General features: G+C 41.5%; 1 protein-coding gene across 1 annotated transcript in view; it reads left to right on the top strand.

Annotated features, from left to right (window-relative positions):
* Positions 1–21375, top strand: part of NYAP2 (neuronal tyrosine-phosphorylated phosphoinositide-3-kinase adaptor 2) — a 987564-nt gene that overhangs the window by 555098 nt on the left and 411091 nt on the right. Inside the window, exon 4 of the mRNA XM_086944856.1 lies at positions 16958–18061. Within this exon, the coding sequence (XP_086800982.1) occupies positions 16958–18061 (1104 nt within the window). The remainder of the gene's footprint in view (positions 1–16957; positions 18062–21375) is intronic.

The raw sequence follows: 21375 nt of genomic DNA, 5'->3' as shown, positions 1-21375 counted from the left end.
TCTATAGCTGGCCTATTGGATGCATTGATGACTTAGGGGCAGCATTACATTAAAATTATACTAACACTAGCAGCCCGTCCCGACGTTGTTCGGGGATGAAAAGTAAAGTGTGTAATGTTACTGATGAAGTGTGACCTTATTGTAAGATTTCGCAGTAAACAACATTTTTAGTTTCATTTGAATGAGGATGTAAAATAAATTGATTTTTGGCATTACCGGTGCGAGAGAGTGCAACATATAACTGCCCATGAGTGAAGCAGTCTTCTCGTAAGTCGATGCCTATAACTGTGTATGTTTGACCTTGCGATTTGTTAATGGTAGATGCAAAGGCAATGTTAATAGGGAATTGCAAACGTTTAAATTGAAAAGGTAGATCTGTAGGATCATGGGTATGCGTGGAATGTGAGCTAACTGTCCTGCTGCAGGTCCTGATAGAATAGTTGCTTTAATGATATAAGGTAAAAGACTTTTAATTTGTAGTCGTGTTCCATTGCATAGATTGGGTGGATGTAGGTTGCGCAATAAGATGATTGGAATGCCTCTTTTTGATTGTAGTACATGAGGCGGAAGTCCTGAAGCATTAAGCGAATTTAGGAATTCTTGAGGATAATGTACTGCGTCTTCAGTATCTAATACTGTGTCAATGGATTTATATATTTTATTTTCACCTGGGACTCATTTGAATGAGGATGTAGAATAAATTGATTTTTGGCATTACCGGTGCGAGAGAGTGCAACATATAACTGGCCATGAGTGAAGCAGTCTTCTCGTAAGTCGATGCCTATAACTGTGTATGTTTGACCTTGCGATTTGTTAATGGTAGATGCAAAGGCAATGTTAATAGGGAATTGCAAACGTTTAAAATGAAAAGGTAGATCTGTAGGGATCATGGGTATGCGTGGAATGTGAGCTAACTGTCCTGCTGCAGGTCCTGATAGAATAGTTGCTTTAATGATATAAGGTAAAAGACTTTTAATTTGTAGTCGTGTTCCATTGCATAGATTGGGTGGATGTAGGTTGCGCAATAAGATGATTGGAATGCCTCTTTTTGATTGTAGTACATGAGGCGGAAGTCCTGAAGCGTTAAGCGAATTTAGGAATTCTTGAGGATAATGTACTGCGTCTTCAGTATCTAATACTGTGTCAATGGATTTATATATTTTATTTTCACCTGGGACTTGTTGGAGTATATGTTCATTGATGTGGTTGACATTTTTGTTTCTGGGTGCAACTATAGCTCTTTCACAAATCCATTGGTAGTGTTTGTTAATAATCAGTTGAACATCTGGGTATACATGTTGTATGAGTTCTTGTAAGGTAGAGACAGCCGTTCCTAATTTCTCAATGTTAATGTTATAATTCATTTTTGGGAATTGGCCATTACCAACTTGTAGTAGAAGATCAGCAAACATATTATGTCCACCTCCTAAATGTGTTCTCATGTTAGTGCGTAAGGTAAGAGTTTGTATGGAGTCCCATAGGTGTGATGCTTTTAAACATGCTTTAAGTATATCTGCACGTGTTCCTTTTTGGACAACATGAAGAGTCTGACGGAAGTCACCTGCAAAGACAAAAGTGACACCACCCATGATTTGATGAGAATTTCTAATGTCTTGTAGAAGTTCGGTGTACGGCGTCTATATGTGCGCGGTGTGTCATAGTGCATTCTTCCCACATAATAAGAGACACCCTTTGAAGCATGGTGCCTACGGTCCGTTTTTGCGTATAGAGCAAGTGGATTCTTTTTCAATGGAAACTGTTAAAGGTAGTTTAAAGGTGGAGTGTGCTGTTCTTCTCCAGTTAGCAAAGTGGCAGCTATTCCAGAAGATGCAACTGCAAGAGCCAGTAGTCCTAAAGACCGTATTTTTGCAAGTATTAGGTTAATTAAGTACGTTTTACCAGTCCCTCCTGGTGCGTCTAAGAAGAAAATTGTCCCTTTTTTTTCACACTTTCAACAATGGTGTAGCATGCTATTATTTGATTGTGCACTAAGTTTGGTAAAAGTTGTGCAACGTAATGCATTAGGTTGTCTGTTGAGTTTTGCAGATCTGTATGATTGTACGGTGTATGTATATTTCTATTTGTTTGGGGTAGTTTGAAATCTTGTAATGTTTTTTCACTTAGTACATACAGCGAGTCTTCAATTTCAATGAGACCTTGGCTAAAGATGTCATTAGTCATTGGTAGTGATTCATCATTTGTTTGTTGTCGCCTATTGTGTAGTATATCTTCACACAAATCTTCTTTGTATTGCTCCCATAAAGTAAGAGGATCAGATGGGTTACAAAACAGCAGAATAGTAACAAACAATTCACGTAGCTTAGATGGGGAATGTGAAAGTGCAGCATCACCTAATGTATGTTTCCAATGTTGTTCGTCTTCAATGAGTCCAAGTTCTTTACACGCTGCTTGATAGGTAGGCATTAGTTGTCCGTTAACAGTTAAAAGATGTCAAAGCCTGTAGGTCCGTGAACATGTTGTAAAAGAATGCGTAAGTGGAAACATTCCGATTGGTTTGGGTGAATAGTGTACATTCTACCAAGAGCTGAGTCTTTTTTTACACCAGGGTGTCCTAATACTTGCTGTCCACGTTTTTGCCGTTTAAAATTTGATTTTGACCATGTATAGTATTGCAGTACTTCTTGGTATAGCAATGTTTTTGCGATATTGTCGGTGACACACAATTGGAAGAAGGCAGTAAGCGTTGTGTGCGTTGGGGTCTGTGCTACATGTAGAATGTTCTTGTCATTGAAATAGACTCTTTGACCATTTTAAAGATGCCCTGCTAGATGTGTGACAGTGGGATGGCATTCATGAATGTGAAACTCTAGAATGGGCCCCACTGCTTCGGAAGTGCTAATATACTGTTCATTTAGATATGTGTATATTTCATTGTGTTTGTTTTCAATAGCAGTAGTTGCTTGATCCGAGCCTTTGTTAATATATTTGCAAATATATTTGATTGCTTTAACAGATTGGCAGTATTCAATATTAATGTTAGCATTGAAAGTGCGACAGAGTAGTGGTGAACATGGAACAACCCACTGATTATTGACAGTGACTTCCTGTCCTCTAACCGTCATTGTGACAGTATGTCCACCATGTTCGGTGTTCCTCCTACGATAAATGGGGTAGCCATTAACCCCAGATTCAGTTTCATTAATGAGAGTGTGAGGGTATTTTTTGGTGCAAATCCCGTTTTTCATACACGGTGAAAGAATGTTGTGTTCACCACAAGGACCATGTATCATGTTTTTCTTGACAATCAGAAATAGTTTTGGATCGTTAATAGGATCCGGCAGCTCTGCGGAGATAATGAGATCAACGTCATCTGCATTAATTTTTGGGTCAAGCCATAATAGTATGTGTACATGAAGTAGTCCTCTCTTTTGCCATTCAATAGTAAATATGTAAGCTTTAGTAGATCCAAAGATACCCTGTTGTGTTAATTGTTTCATTAGTGTTTTAACTTTTAAATTGAATACCCGTGCAACTATGTCATGTCTATCGCATGGTTTTTGTTTTGGGAACAATTGATCTTTAATTTCTTGCCAGTCTGGATTGCATGTGAAAGTAATGAATAAATCTGGTCTGCCATAGTGCCTGACGTATGTCATAGCATCTTGTGTTTTTTCGTGCATGTACCTTGGTGATCCAGTGAAGCTAGCTGGTAAAATAACGTGCTGTCCAATGTCTTGAGCTTGTACGTTGTGATCTTGATTGACAGCATCTTTTAAATTGATGTAGTTGTCTGCGCGTAGTTGTTTTTGATTGTGCCTGATAAAGTCGAGTCTTTCTGTGATCATTTTGGCCATCATATTTACAACGTATTGATTGAAGAGATTGCGGAACCAATGCAAGGTATTGAAAGTTGTCTTTCTAACCATAAGAGTATAGGCATAGTACTGCATGCATGTAACTGTTTTGTTTGTTGCAGAGTTTGTTTGTGGTATATTGAGACAATAACCATCTTCACATGTAGGGAATAGGATGGGGTATTGTAAAGGATCATAGGATCTGTGTAGTTCAGATACTTTGCGTAATACTCCCTCTCGGGTATGTAATACAATGTCGCGGGGTCCCTTGTTCTCGTTGCCTAAAGGAACTGCAACTTCATCGGTAGTTGGTGCATTATATCTTCCTGCATGTGTATTTGGTGGCCGTTTATCAGCGTGTATAATAATGCGCAAATCTTCCTCTTGTGAATTCATTTCATAGTTGTACTTTAGTGAACGAATGTATGTGTTATGATGGTGCAATGTGTCTTGTAGTAGTTGTATTAGGTGTGTGTTTAAATTTGGCACCATGTGTGAGCGTGCGTCTATTTGTTGTTGTTCAGATAGGAAATATATTTGTAGGAACTGTGGCGCTTTCCCTTCGATTGGGAGCATACTTCCAATCAAGTGGTATAACTGTCCCTGTATTTTAAATGTTGGCATGAAATTTGCTTCCCTAACTTCCTTTGCACCAAAGGATGTCATTTGGAACAGAGTATTGTAACGGCGTGTGTTTGTTAAGAAATTATTTGAAAGTGTGTGAGTGCCATCTAGCAGTTGTCTAATGAGTGGCGGTGGATCTTGAATGATGGTAATAACTACTTTTCCTGATGAGCAGCAAAGGCCTTTAGGTTCTGCCTTCCATTTAAGTGCGTTGCAGTGACTACAGACATTGTCCATGTCTCCAATTTTGACATGTGGACTGTTGCAGTAGTCATGAAGTGGGTTGTAGTTGAATGCAGATCTGAGAGTGTGTGTGTGTTGTACTGTATGTTCTTCCTGTTGTGATTGCATATTTGGAGTTCTTAAAGTTTGATGTTTTTGTATGTGAGTGGTGTCTTTGTTGGTCTTGTTAGTGTTGTCCACGTGTGTGGTATTAGAGGTTGTTGGCTGTGGAGTACTGTTATGATGCTGTTGTGAATGTGTTATATTGTTTGTTTGTGGAAGATGTGAGGTTGATGGTGCATTGATGTTATTAAATGTTTCCTCATTATTTGTGTGTGTTAGTCTTATGCGCTTGTTTGTATTTGCACGTTTTTTATATGTAGTCCGTGAAAGATGGGTTTTCCTCTTCACCATATTGAAATGTATGTGTTTTAAATATTTACAAAAGAGAGAGTAATGTAGTTACAATGATGTTAACTGTTGCTTTCCCTAATTGTTTTTGCGTAGTAATGTGTGTGCCACCATTGCCTACGTAACGTTTATTCTTGTTTCTGAGTGTGTAGCATATATTGCAGTATTATATCTCTAATTCTACTTTGTTTTGTCTTGTAACCTGCACACTTATCACTGTTTCCTCCTGGCAGTTTTTGCTACCTCATGTATTTTGCTTGGTCACAATTGTCACTTTTCTGTTATGTTTGTTAAAGTCTGGTTCAGTAATCTGTTCACGTGTAATGTGCTCCTTATGTTTCAATTCTGTTAGTTGCACACACCACTTTTCCCTTGTAACAGACAGTATGCTAGCTCTCACATATTTTTTGCTGTTGATACTTGCGCAAGTGCCACCATTGCCTACGTAACGTTTATTCTTGTGCCTGAGTGTGTAGCATATATTGCAGTATTATACCTCTAATTGTACTTTGTTTTGTCTTGTAACCTGCACACTTGTCACTGTTTCCTCCTGGCAGTTTTTGCTACCTCATGTATTTTGTTTGGTCACAATTGTCACTTTTCTGTCATGTATCTTAACGGCTGGTTTAGTAATCTGTTCACGTGTAATTTGCTCCTTATGTGTTAATTCTGTTAGTTGCACACACCACTTTTCCCTTGTAACAGACAGTATGGTAGCTCTCACATTTTGTTTGCTGTTGATACTTGCACAAGTGCCACCATTGCTTACGTAACGTTTATTGTTGTGCCTGAGTGTGTAGCATATATTGCAGTATTATACCTCTTATTGTACTTTGTTTTGTCTTGTGACCTGTCTTGTAACCTGCACATTTGTCACTGTTTCTTACGTAACGTTTATTGTTGTGCCTGAGTGTGTAGCATATATTGCAGTATTATACCTCTTATTGTACTTTGTTTTGTCTTGTAACCTGTTTTGTAACCTGCACACTTGTCACTGTTTCCTCCTGGCAGTTTTTGCTACCTTATGTATTTTGTTTGGTCAGAATTATGACTTTTATGTGTATCTTAACGTCTGCTTTTGTAATGTGTTCACGTGTAATGTGCTCCTTATGTTAGTTGCACACTCCACTTTTCCCTTGTAACAGACAGTATGCTACCTCTCACACTTTGTTTGCTGGGTGCCTGAGTGTGTAGCATATATTGCAGTATTATACCTCTAATTGTACTTTGTTTGGTCTGCCCACTTGCTCTGACGCCTTTGGGTAAGGTCGGCGCTATCTAAAGATGCCTTCGGCTAATTTCAGCGCTATGTAGGAACTGGTCTGCGCTACCTCTAATTGTACTTTGTTTGGTCTTGTAACCTGCACACTTGCTCTGTCGCCTTTGGGTAAGGTCGGCGCTATATGAAGACGCCTTGGGCTAAGTTCAGCGCTATGTAGGAACGGGTCCGCGCTATCTAAAGACGCCTTCGTGTAATTTCAAAGGTTTGTGTTCTCTCTTTATAATAGTAGTATAGATTCACATTATGGATGCTTTTCATGTTTTTCGGATGCAGCTGCTCCTCTGAACAGGTTGAGTGCATGTGATCAATTCAGAATGGGCTTCCTGACTGTAGCAGGCAAAGTATTTGGAAATAAATCCATAGCAAAATGGATGTATGATGGCACATCGCCAACTGTAACACCGCATGCCTTCACATCGCATTTTTTAGATCGCATGTCCCTTCACATTGCAAGTAATTGCAACGCACCCAATCACATCGCATCCCAATTGCAAAGCATGTAAAACACCATCACACCGCATACAAACAGCTCGCATGGTTCTAAATCGCATTTTTCACCCCAGTGCGCATTCCCCCTGACCCTAAGGCCTAAACTACACACTACGACACCCTAAAGCCTAAACGTCTATCATTTACGACCCTTAACCATAAGCCCTAACTCTAAACCTTAAAACACTACCACATACGCCCCTTAACCCTAAGCCCTAATCCTAATGCCTAAAACAGTACCAGATCCTACCCTTAACCCTAAGCCCTAAAAGCCCTAGCCCAAATGTATTAAACACAACCATATCCGACCATAAGTCCTAAAAGCCCTAATCCAAATGTCTAAAACAGTATCATATCCGACCCTTAACCCTAAACTCTAAAAGCCCTAACCCTAAAAGCTAAAACACGACCATATCCGACCCTAAGCCCTAAAAGCCCAACCCCCTAAAACACAACCATATACTACTATTAACCCTAATCCCTAAAGCCTAAAACCCGCCCCCTCCAATACAGTCCCCATCAACTACCTAAAAGCCTAAAACGCCTCAGGTACATCTGTCGTCCTTACCTGTCTCTCGTGGTTCCAGCTTTGTCTCCCATGTCCGTGGTTCCAGCGTTGTCTCCCGTGTCCATTGTAAGCGCCCGCGATGTAATGGCGCCTCCGATGAAATGGGGTGCGTAGTGAACGCATGTGTTGTAACATCGTGTGCGTTGTGACGGCACGCGACGTAAACGCATGCTTGTGATGCATGCGTTGCGATGGTTGTTGCCCTAGCAAAATGAACCAAAGAGGCACCTTCTATTTCCCCCAAAATTAGATGTAAGAAAGCCATCTTTAGAACGGCGTCCGCCATCTTGGGTGAGGCAGGGACTCCTCGTGGTGACACTCGGCCAGCGCACTAGTTTCGCAGACCGGACTCCACGCCCTACTTAAAGCTCGCTATGACGATGCGCAGCGGAGACGCGCAGCGGAGTCGCCGGACTCACGCCGGAGTCCAGCCAGAGTCCTGCCCGTCTGGGCTCGTCCGGGCTCAGACGGGCTTAGGGCATGGTACTATGTCAAATTCTCCACTATTGCGTATCATCTACTCACGAGATGAGTTACTTGCATTACGCATTAATCCCCCGGAAGAGTACCCTGTTACCAACATGGGTGCGCGGATACTCCCCCCACGAGGATTGGACACATTGCTTCATCCTCCTCCTGATAGAAGTACTTTACTATGGGGCCTGCTTAATTGCAGGTCACTTCCGTGTCATGCCGTAGAAATTAACATTCTTATTCAAGAGCACGTACTAGACATCTTGTTTCTGTCGGAAACGTGGATTACTTCTAGTTCTGATGCAGACATTGTACTTGCCCTCCCTCCAAGTTACCTTATCGGTCATTTGGACAGACCTGAGGGACGAGGGGGTGGACTTGCCGTTATCTATCGTGATAACCTTAATTGCAGGGTCTGGAGGGGCTTGGTGGCAGATTGTGAGAGTTGCCACTTTTCCATACAGGTATCACCAACGGCTACATTGGCTGGCCTGCTGATTTACCGACCCCCGGGTAAGGTCGGCAACTTCGTAAGCTCTGTGATGGAAACGGTAACCCTCTTGGCAACATCCACATCTTCCTTCATTGTGCTAGGGGACCTGAACCTGCACTTTGAGGACACTGCGGATATGATCGCGGCAGACCTCAAAGGAGATCTATCTGCTTGTGAGCTCCGGTTAGTCAACACAGGAGCCACCCACGTGAAGGGCCATTTGCTGGATCCGGTATTTTCGAACATCCCTCGGCTGAGGGCCAGACCAGCTCTTCCGCTCCCATGGTCAGATCACTCCTTAGTGTCGATGGAATGGCAAATCAATCTGCCCCCTAAACCGACATCTCAAGAGGTGGTGGTGGACCGTATATGGTCCAGACTACCGATCGGTGACTGGACTCAGGCCCTGGCAAATTCACAACCCGTAGCTGAGGCAGACCCGATTCAAGGAGATGCTGACCTCAACCGATGGTTGATTGCCTCGCTTGATGGCTTTATACCGGTGAAAACCCTACAGAAGAGGGAGAAACGAGTGGGTTCCGCCCCCTGGTTCACGGCTGAGCTCCGCCTGCTTAAGAAAGGATGTAAGAAACTGGAAAGGGCCTGGAGGAAGAAATTTGATGCGGCCAGGCGTAAGGACTACTGGACAGCGATGAGAGCCTATAAAGCGGCCCTCCGCCTGGCAAAAGCACAATTTTTTGAGGAGCGAATACAACTTGCCTCAAACTCCTCCAGGGAGACCTTTAAGGTGGTGCAAGAACTGCTAAAAGTTCCTGAGCCAGCAGTTACCCATGACCCTGAGAGGTGTAAGGAGTTGGCCAATTTTTTCCACACTAAAATAGTAAAAATACTAGACTCTTTACCCCAGGTTGCTATATTTCATGGGATTCAAGAAGAACCCCTCCCTGTGGGGATAAAAGAGTGTCCTTTCTCCCTTGACACGTTCGGCCCAGTTTCAGAAAGTGAAACATTAAAAGCTATAGGTTCCATAAAAAGCGGTTCCCCCATGGACCCTGTCCCTTTTAAAATCCTAAAACAAGCGGCAATCGCTGTGGTTGGGCCCATTACGAACTTGATCAACGCCTCCTTCTCTCGTGGTCTGGTGCCACCCACCTGGAAAAAAGCCGTGGTCAAGGCTCTTCTAAAAAAATCTAACCTTGACGCGGCTGAGCTGGCCAATTTTAGGCCCATTTCTCTGTTGCCAGGTCTCAGCAAAATTGCTGAGAAACTTGCTAACCATCGACTGTCCAACTTTCTTGAGTCAAATGGTCTGCTCCGAGACTCGCAGACCGGCTTCCGTCCCGGCCATGGCACCGACACGGCCCTCCTGGCGGTCGTTGAGGAATCGAGGCGCATCTTAGATTCGGGAGGATCAGTGGCAGTGATCCTCCTGGATCTGAGTGCGGCATTCGACACCGTTGACCATCAGGTGTTGACCCAACGGCTGTCAAAGGTGGGTGTGGCAGGTGTCGCCCTGAAATGGCTCTGCTCATTTCTGGAACACCGTTCCTATCAGGTCTGGGAAGGAAGTAACAAGTCTCCATCTATTTCTCTCCAGTGGGGGGTGCCGCAGGGCTCGTCCCTGAGCCCGACATTATTTAATGTCTATATGGCCCCCCTGGAGGATGTGGTGACCCCTTATAACATCAAAATCATCAGCTATGCTGATGATACTCAGCTGGTGGTCGCCCTTCCTCAACTGGTGGAGAACCCTGACTTGTTGCACTCATGTCTGGCGGACGTCCACACCTGGATGAGCAGTTCAGCCCTGAAGCTGAACGGCTCTAAAACAGAGATCATGCTGCTTGGAAACAAAGCGCCACCACTGTCACCTTCATGTTGGCCAAGCTGTATGGGTGACTTTCCAACCATGAAAGAGGAGATCAAGAGCTTGGGAGTCTGGCTGGAGCAAGATCTTTCCCTTAGAACTCACGCCAAAAGAACTGCGGGAGTCTGTTTTGCCCTGCTGCGGGCTACGCGGAAAATTCTTCCGCTTCTTCCTTTTCCATCAAGGAAGTTGTGGATTCAGGGTTTGATAACATCTCGCCTTGATTACAGCAACAGTCTGTTTCTGGGCGCCCCTGAATCGACTTTTAACAAGCTTCAGCAGGTGCAAAACGCGGCAGCTAGACTCCTTATGGGTATCCCCCGAACAGAATCCGCCAGACCCGCTCTCAAGGCACTGCACTGGTTACCGGTGCGGGAGAGAGTACAGTTCAAGGCACTGTCCATCGCCCATAAAACATTCCAGGGCGGCGGGCCTCCTCTTTTGGGGAGCTTGGTAGTACCTTATAAAGCGAATAGAGCACTGAGGTCTGACCAGAGGTGTCTGCTCCAGGTCCCGAGAGTAAAAAGATCACGCACGGGAGGGAGGCGATTCTCTGTGCATACAGCAATGCTCTGGAACTCCCTCCCATTAAAACTCCGCGCTGAGACCTGTACCCTGCGTTTTCGCAGAGGCTTGAAAACACATCTGTTTCCCATGTGAGTCGCTATCTTTATTCCATGGTCCCACGGTTGATGCACTGTTCATAGCGCCGGGATGCCCCAGGGTAGCTGTGCGCTATATAAGTTTTAATAATAATAATAATAATAATTTTTCTTGGGGCCTTGCTTTTTAGTCTATAGTTCCAAATTGAACTTTGCATTACCCTTAACGTTTGTGGTAAACATGTTGCAGCACAGAGGCTGCTATCTTACACATCATAGATGACACCTTCCTAACCACACATGAAGATGATACCTGCCTCCTAATATAGATTTACCTATCAGCCGCCTTAGACACAGTTGACAGTCCCACCCTCATATGCACCTTGGAGTCTCGAAAAGAGTCCACAGGCAATGTCCTTCAGTGGTTCTCCTTCTACCTTTGTTACTAACACCATTTTGCTCACATGAGCACCTGCAAGTTCAAAAGAGTCCTATAACTAGTGGAGTCCCCAAGGGTTCACTCCTGTTTCCTGTCATCTTCAACCTCTACATGGAACCACTTGGTGCTTTGCTCACAAATAACAGTATCAAGATTCCCCAATATACTGATGATACACAGTTCTACTTGAATGTCTCCTCTGCTTCATACAACCAATTCCTCAAATACTGCCTGCACGTAACAGAATTCCTATTATTTGCCAAGAACAAACAACAAGAAACAGAACAAACCTGACTCAAAGATATAAACATTGATGGCCTTCAACTCCAACTTTCACAGAATGCCAAGTCGGTTGGTTTGACTCTGAACTTCATCTACACCCTCAAAAGAACACAATGCCAAAAAACAAAGAACATATGTTACTAGCTCTTACCTCTAAAGAAAGTTAAACTGTTTCTTACAGTGCTGTTCAAGCCCTCAAACTTTGTCATGGGGAAACGCTTTGCTCTACACTGGCACCCCTTAAGGGCATCCTACATCCCACAGCACATCTCGCCCATGCCCTAAAGAAATTTAATCACTTCACCCTCATCCAGATGGAACTCCATTGGCTTCCCCTACCATCCTAAACCTTCTATAAAATCATTTGCATCATTTAGAAAGCCATCCCATCTAGCACCCCCATGTATCTTGCAGACATCTTATGACCCCCACATATCTTGCAGATAAGCTCATTATCTCTGATGGTTCTCAGTGCAGTTGCAGCCAGGACACCATCAGACTTCACACTAAGAAGTGTAATGAAGTCACCACAGGCCTTTTCCACCCATGCACCCAGGATCTGGATCAACATCCCTATATCCACCAGGACCCTACCAATGCTGCTCCCATTTTGAAAAGAGTTGAAAGATGCCCCACTTTAAAGAACAGTACGTCGTAATGCTTTCACCGTCCACAAACCAGTTCCTTTTCCAATCAATCTGACTGAATGCTGATCTTTGATCCTACACAGTGCTCCGCTGCCTTTCAGCTAGAGTGGGGTTTTAGTAACACCACATACATGCACATATACATGCATATATTGTATGCTGATGGCACACTGTCAGTGCACTATTTTGAGTTAAATCCTGCTGGTTTAGGTCATAGTAATATATGGCTAACCCATATTTGTTAGGTTCTTTAGGGCTAGAAAATTCAAAATCACTTGGGGCACCTGTTGGTAGCAGTTTCTGCCCATAAACAACTAAAGGACTAGGGTTACCTCCAACTTAACATTATGTGGTCTCAACCACTAATAGAAATGTCATTAAAAGAACAAGGAAATAAAAACCATCTATCTTCAATATAATGCTTATAGGATTATGAATAATCATTACAGTTGTTTGTAAACAACCATTATAACCTCTAAGTAGATTGGTAAGTTTGTGCGGACAAGAACTGGACCACGTTCTGATGTGATTGAAACTAAATAAGGCAACCAGCCAGTTACAAGAGAGACACAAGAGATTGGCGTCCTCACCAAAGTCAAAGAACCTTCTCCAAACAAAGTTTGAATGATTGAAGAAGCTAAAAACACGAAAGATACCACTCAGAATCATCTTGCATTAATTTCGGGCTAACCTCTTTCTAGAGGCCACCTCGAGAAGCCTGGAGAACTACAACAAAAATCCAAAGACCAAATGACAGATTCTTTTGAAAAGAGCAGAATGAATGAGAATTAAGAACTTTTGAGGTCCTGAAGAGAGTTCTTTTCAGAAGAACTCGAAACGCGTCGACCATCTTTTCTGTTAGGCCAATCAAGGAAATCTTACTGAAAAATATTCAACTGTTGTTTAATCTGTAGATAGCCTAGTGTGTAAAGTAACAATTGTTTAGACACAGTTTACATAAAGCGATCAAGTCGTCTTTAACTCTAAACAAATGTTTGGATTTGACTAGAGTCTTTAGTTGTTTTTCTGTTTCTTATTTTTCTTTTCTTTTTTGTCCCTTGTATGTATGAAACTTTTGAGTATGTATTAATAGGTGTAGGTCAGTGTGAAAAAGTGAAAGGCACGTTGAATGTGAGCAGTCCCTCTGGATTTTGTCTCTTGGTCTAAATAGAGATTTTAGATAGAATGTTTGCACTGGTAGTTAAGATGAAGAATTGAAATAAATCCTGTGAAAAAGAGTGAAAATAAGATGTAATTTCAAGTGTGAAATACATTGATTAATTCTAACTGAAATATTGGTTCCAAGAACCAGTTTGACTCTGTTTCTTGAGTCGATAAAGGTTGGAATAAAATTGCAGTATTGGCAATTTGTTGTTGTTCTCTGATATATACGGCTTGGCTTTACTGCAGACTAGCCAAACCCTTCTTTTGTTCATACTGAAACTAAATAAGGCAAAAGTGCTTTGTCAAGGATGACACATTTCTGTCCAATGCCTATTGCAGGATTCGAACTCAGATGCTCAGGCTAAAAAATAAGCAACTTTACTGGGTCACATCCTTTGATAGAAAAGGAAACAAAAGGAGGAGGATGCCATGGACATGCATGCCAACGTACTGGTGTGCTCAGCATGTGGCTCATTCTGAATCTGGTGCAACATTATCATTATGTGCATTGACTGATTATCATTTGGAACCCCGCAAATTATATCCTCCTGAATTTTGACTGCTGCCATTGGATTCTTGAGATTCTGTTTTACCCTGCACTGCCCTGGAAGGCACTGATCTGGAGAACATGTATATTTTCTGTTGAGGTATCATGGGCTGGGTGAGAGCTTGTAAAGCATTCAAATCAAGGTTTCAAACGTTAAATATATTTTGTAAAACACTGGAGACAGAAAGTAATTTCATGAGTTCTCTTTTCTTTTTAGAACAAGGAAAAACATTGCCAAAAGCAATAAAAAATAGAATATACCAAAATATAATGTGATAAAATGCCAATATAGATAGTATTGGTCTATAATTGTTCGTTTGCATAGTTGGGGACATGTGGTGAAGGAACAGTGGCTATTTTTTGGTTTCATTTTGTCATTTATTTGGTAAATTAATACAATTAAATATAATGGTAAAAAGTAAAACCACAAAACATGTTAAAAAAAAATCTTCATTCCTCTGTTGGGTTGAGGACATGAAGATCATTCTCTCCAGAATCATTGTGGTGAGTAATGGGCTCTCATAGACAGTTTTGCACTTGAGCTCTGTGGATGCTGCAGACATAACTTGCCTACTACTCATGCGCGGGCATATACAAGTACACAGAGCATGATGGCTTTTTGGAACTAAAACACATAAGTTCAAGCTTAACATACACCATACTTGTTTGTTACGCTTTCATGGAGGTTCCTATTATTTATTTTGAAGGTGTTGCGCAATAGTAAGGCAACTCAAATTGCTATAATCCCAACAGTTTCCTGAATTCCTGTCAGGATTCTGGATTGTGAACAGCATATCACCATGTATTTTGGAGGTGGTCATGTGTCTCACTAAACCTTTCTGCCAGTGACAAAGATGCACATCTGTGTAATACATTTTAATTATTATTCATTTATAGTATTCATTAAAATATTTTTGATACTTAAAAAAAAAATACATTTTGGCAATTTTTCTAATTCTTTCTCATAGGGAGATCTCTGCCACAGTGGTAGAAATGTTCACCTTTGTGTGAAAAGGTAATACCAGAGACTTTACCCCCCTAAATCCTGTTGTAGTAGGCTTCATGCTCTGATTTGAGGGACATATAAGTCTACCCTTCGGTGTAAATCCATACTTGGAAGTGGTAAACAGCAAAAATGTGTAGTGTCACACTTTGGTGTAGTAGTAAATATGCACATGTGTAAATATGTGTATATTTACTTTTAATGCTTTAGCTGGTCTTGCATGTGTTCTCTTTGGTCTTAATTATTTTCGGGCTGCTTTCTATCCAACCACGTCATTTCCAAGAAATACAGATATCAGTAATGTTGGCATGTTTTATAGTTATATTGTGCCTTCCTGCTTTGCTTATAGGCAGAACCTGTGAGAGCGCTCATTTCACTTATATTCTTCATTTACAAAGGATTTAATTCAGCAGCCTGCCCAGTTTCATTGGATGCAGAGTGGTTTGACCGTGTAATGACAATTTCCTCCCATCCATTTTATTTTGCCACTGGTTTAGTATCATTGTCAATCTCTTCTATAGGTCCTGATAGCAGACAGAGATTATTCTCCACAGTGGTGTCCTTTACGATGTACTTTTTCCAGTTGTTGCACGTTGGTGGACATAACTTTTACCTACATATGACAAGACAGTTGCTCCTTCTGCCTGAACAGGCTTTTCATTTTAAATATCTTCCATCGCCTTCTTATGGTTTGATGAAAAGGACTGCCTTCCACAATTGTGTTGCATTTAGAAGTGTCTAGTGCCTTAATTTGGTGGTATTTTAACTTCTTCTTATGGGGTATTGTAATTTTTTGTTATTTTGTGACAAACATGATGATTATTATATTTAATTTCTAGCAAGTCATTTAACTTTCCTCCATTGTTCCATATTTGTTTATTCAACAACCTGTGTTTGTATCTTCATGTATTTTCCAGAATGGGAATTTATCTGTCTCTCTCTACTGACAGTTTTCAGGTCAATTGCTGTTCTTTCTTCCCTTGGGGCTTCTCATTGTGATTTGCTAGCTTCCTCTGTGGTTCTGATCTGTGGGGTACTTGACAGTTAGTACCTCAATTAGATACCAGTAGTCTTAATTATAAATTGCATTTCTTCCTCATGGCAGATTAACTCTACCTCTCAAATCTCCTAAGAGACCAATGTCTTCAAATGTATGCGGTTTACTAGATTGATTTACTAACATAAACCTTTATGTTAACGGAGAAATAGGTTTATACCCAGCTGTACAAATGTGTCTGGCAATTATATTAGGAGACAGTCCTGATTCGTAATTGCCAGACCAAGTTCCTATGTATATTGCATTTAAAAGACCTATTGCATTGCATGGGTATTTCCTCTCAAAGCCCAGTTCTTTCTATAATTCAGAATGCTTAATGCACTGATATACGTGCCCCATGAAGGTCCTTTCCTCCCTTAAGTGCTTCACGGAAATAGGGAGATCCATAACATATAACCACACCAAAAAAAGGTTCTGGCTGGGTGTGCAGAAGAAGGACCACAATCCTCAGTTGAAAAGTATGTGAGTGGCAAAGTGCCTGATCATTTGTTAAGCAAACCACTGTTTTCGCCTATGGTGGGGAGTGAGTTCACTGGCACCCAGCACAACTTCACAAGCACAGTTACTGTAATATTGTATTTTATTAGGAAGTGTGGCAGGCATGGTAGTTTCCTCCTATGTCTGTTAAACATTAAAGCAATACACATTTAACATAGACTACAGCTGAAATGACCCTTTAAACCTGTATATACTTATTTCCGCATGAGCTGAACTCTTGGATTATGACACTATCATTGGGACCACATTTAAAGAGAAATGAGATCTCCACATGCAGAAATATCTGATTCAATTTCTTTGGTTGAATTATTACCATCACAATCTGTTATTGCCCATTTTATGTAATGATAGTTCCGGTAAGAATATGCATTTTAAGATTTGCCACATCAATGCAAATCCTGATCTCATGATTTGAAACATGATGGATGTCTAATTGGAAATGGAGGCACAAACTAATGATAATTAAAATGTTCCTATAAAATTGTATTTATTATTATTTTTTTATTTTCTAGTGTCATCCAAGCAAAGGCCCTTTAGTGAAGAATACTCAAAGAAGATTCCTCCACCCAAACCGAAACGAAATCCAAATACTCAACTCAGCACTTCGTTTGATGAAACTTACATCCAGAAACATGGATCAATGAGGCGCACTTTATCCAGAGAAGCTTCTTCATCACAAATCAACAGCCCAGCTCCAGACACGGAGGATGACGAGGAGCCGGTTTATATTGAAATGGTTGGAAACATACTGAGAGACTTTAAGAAGGATGAGGATGACCAATGCGAATCAGTCTATGAGGAAATGAACTATCCTGCATTTGATGATTTGGCTCAAGATTCAAAGAGTTTATATGAGTATGACCTTCATAGTTGTTCTTCTCAGTGTGCTACTCCAACGGTGCCTGATTTAGAATTCACCAAGTCCTCAGTGCCATCTACACCCAAGGGCTTGCTTTGCGACATTCCACCACCATTTCCAAATTTGCTTTCTCATAGACCTCCATTGCTGGTGTTCCCGCCAGCTCCGGCACAGTGCTCTCCAAATTCTGATGAATCACCATTGACTCCATTGGAGGTTGCAAAGCTTCCTGTGCTGGAAAATGTGTCTTACATCAAACAACAGGCGGGAGCATCTCCATCTCCATCACCAGTGCCACCTCAAACTCCTGGACACCAAAAAACAGAAAAAGAGCCAGCAGTGTCTCATAGCTCTACTTCCTCGGGCCATACCTCCTCACCACCACATCCTTCGACATTGTACAGAACACAGTCTCCCCATGGTTACCCCAAAAGCCATTCTGCCTCTCCGTCTCCTGTTAGCATGGGTAGGTCATTGACCCCATTGAGCCTCAAAAGACCTCCACCCTATGACTCAGTGCATACAGGAAGTCTCTCAAGAAGTTCTCCCTCAGTGCCTCATTCTTCTGTCAAAAACACATTACCAGAAGGAGGTAAGATGGTTAATGCCTCAACAAACACCCAGGGCGCCTCTCAGACTGGCTCACGTTCAAGAACACCTACAAGTCCTCTTGATGAATTGACTAGCCTCTTTACCTCAGGACGGAGTTTGCTGAGGAAATCCTCCAGTGGTAGGAGATCTAAAGAACCTTCTGAGAGTAAGTGTGAGCCATGTACTCCCCAAACAGTATTATTAACCAAAGAATTCCAAATTATATAATATGAAAATAAACACAAATGTTTATTAGTAATATACTTGAAATGTGCTGATAATGTGATAGAATGACATTCCTTTTGCTGTTAATCAAATGTTTCAAACATGCTGGTGCAACGTTGTCATTATTTTAGGGCATACACACAGAATTATTGATTTAAACATGCCGGGGTGGCGTTGGACTTAAATACAAATTAATGGAAACCACTTCATAACATTTGACAATGGCAAGTAAACCATTCTTGGATTCTCAAACATACACTCATTTTCCATTTTCCCTAACTGATCCCTGCACATGCTTACATTGTTGAATTTTCACTTTGCACTCTTACATTGTAAAAACTGGAAAAATATTCCCTTAGATGTTATTGTTTCGAAATTACTATTTTTTCCGGATGTTTCTCGTTTTTATGTCTTGATGAATTGATTTGCAACTTTAGTGAAATTACAGAGGAGTTTCCATTGTGTGTTGTTAAATTCCTAAAACGACTAGCAAATGTGCGCTGTGCTGCATAAGAAAATAATGAATCATGCCACTGGTATGAAAATTCATGGTCCCACGCAACCCATTTTGCTTCTTTAGAGAATATTCAAACTGTGCTATTGTAGATTGATGTTTCTTTCCACTTTTGGGCTACCGAAATAGATTTATGTGAGAGCAAGGAAATAAAAGGTTGGTTTCCAAATCTCAAACATTATTTTACTATTAGCTCCCTAAAAGACCTCGAATGTTTTCTTTTCCTTCTTGCTGTCCTTAACTCCCAGATAAACACGGGTTCTGGAAACTTGAATTATGTATTAAGTCATTGCTAATACTTCTTAGATACTTCAAATCTCTTGTTAATGTGTATGTCATTGAATAATGTACATGGTGTTCTGTATCATCCGTATGTTTTGAGAATACCTCCTGTTTCCTATCTATTACTTCCCATTCATTTGCATATTTCCTCAGTAGCAGCAATTGTCTCAGTTTTCATAGTTGCAAGTCATGGATAATTGTCTGCACCATGTGACAGCCCTCTTTGTCTTGCTGAGACTTTTCTATGATTGCTTTATATAAACTATTGTATCAAATCTAATATAACTGAATCTCCATCACTATTAATAGTTAGATTGGCTAACTCTTGATCAACATTTGACTTTCTATTTTACAGGCATTTCAACTGATGTTTCCTCAATCTGTTTTCTCTGGGTCATAGACTGATTTCATCCCATTTACCCCCTGCTCATGTTTGTCTTATCCCCACTCTAAGGCTTTTCCATGTAGAGGGGTACAGTGCACGGGTGCCTGTGTTGCAGGGAATGTTTGTTTATGTGCAGGAAGGTGTCCGTTCCTGCGCATAAACAATCCATAATAGCAGTGGCGGCTCGCACAGGTAATGCTGTAGGGCGGCAAAGCAGGGCGGGGACAGTACTGGGTGGGGGTGTAGTGGGGTGTGACATATGACTGGAAAGTAGATAGTAAAGAAAGAAAGAAATAAAAGCACTTACTTTGCGCTCGCAGCATCGCCGACTCAACCCTGCACCCGCCTCACCGCCCCAGAGCATTACCTGTGCGAGCTGCCACTGCATAATAGTGTTTTGTTACTTCTATGTGTGCTGCCATAGAAGTAGCAAGTCTTCATTATTTAATGATTGTTTATGTGCAGGAAGGGACACCTTACTGCCCAAAACAAATCATTAATGGCGTTTTGTTCTTTCTATGTGTGCTGCAGAATGAAGCACACCATGAAAAAGCAAATACAAGTAGCAATAAGAGCATTTCTCCTTGTTTCACCATTCTAACATCTTATCTTGCATGGCATTAGTTTCTGGCGCTGCCTCAGATGTGCACCTCATTGTAAATCCGGGTTAGTGTAAAGAAGAAATGGGTATTGCAGTGGTGTGCCCATAGCAACACCCATTGAACTTCCCTTTCACGGAAAGAGATGCGTGTAAAGGTGGCGTGAAGCCACAAAAAGTGGCTTAACTCCGCTTTCTAAATATGAAGAAGGGTATAGTGCCACCAGAACGTCACTAAAAACGACGTTCTGGTGGCAGTATCCCCTTGTAAATATACCCTAAGACCTGTTTATTTTTGCTCAGAAAACCCTTGAAAATAGCTCCTGGGTAATTTTTTCAGATTTAGCAGTGCTGCTCCTACCCTCACTTCTTTTAGGCAGGATTTTTCTTCTAAATTTATTTTATTTTACAAACGTGCTTTTAACACTGGGATCACTTTGATATGTAGTGTGTTTGGAGGAACAGTGTGATTGTAAGATGTCTGCAATAGTGTTTCTAAGTTTATGTCTTTACATGTTGCGGGTGTATCCAGAATATCAATGATTTAATGCTACTGTCCACCTAGTTGCAACTAATATAACCTTATAGCCGGCTAACTAGGGCTATAACGGTTGTTAAAAGCTCTCTCTTATATCACCAGATAGACCTATTACCAACTCTTATAGCCATTGCTAAAATGCTATAAAGGTACAAGAACATTCCACACACTGAGGGTAAAATATCCATATATACATATATATATATATATAAACCAACGTAAGAGTTACCCCAAATTGGAAGAGCCACACGCAGGTTGGTGCAATTTTCGTTTTATTATGCAAGTTTTCCAGCGTAGTGAAGAGTGCAAAGACTCCAGTCCATTACAAGCCTGACGCGTTTCCATGCGCTACGAGCATTTCTTCAGAGGCTTCTTGAAAACAGATTGTGAAGCATCAGAATCATTGACCTTTAACACCTGCCTCAGTGGGCGTTGGCTCACCCAGAGCCTGCTGGTGTTTGTAGTCCCTTTAAATCTTACTCCAGTGAGCTGCTCCACATGTCGTTTTGATAGTTCAAATAATAAAATGCCCCAGTGGGTTTAGAAGTTTGCCACAATGTCTCTGCGCTGTACTTTATGAATTGCAAAACGACCTTCCTGCCGCTGTTCGTCCCATGACTTCAGCTTAACCCACTTTTCATGTGGAAGGGCTCCTCCTCGACCGGGATCGGCCGATAAACAAACCAACGTAAGAGTTACCCCAAATTGGAAGAGCCACACGCAGGTTGGTGCAATTTTCGTTTTATTATGCAAGTTTTCCAGCGTAGTGAAGAGTGCAAAGACTCCAGTCCATTACAAGCCTGACGCGTTTCCATGCGCTACGAGCATTTCTTCAGAGGCTTCTTGAAAACAGATTGTGAAGCATCAGAATCATTGACCTTTAACACCTGCCTCAGTGGGCGTTGGCTCACCCAGAGCCTGCTGGTGTTTGTAGTCCC

Source organism: Lissotriton vulgaris, chromosome 11 (genome assembly GCF_964263255.1).
Source record: "Lissotriton vulgaris chromosome 11, aLisVul1.2, whole genome shotgun sequence".
In the NCBI taxonomy this organism is placed as follows: Eukaryota; Metazoa; Chordata; class Amphibia; order Caudata; family Salamandridae; genus Lissotriton; species Lissotriton vulgaris.
This window is presented reverse-complemented; position numbering and strand designations above follow the sequence as displayed.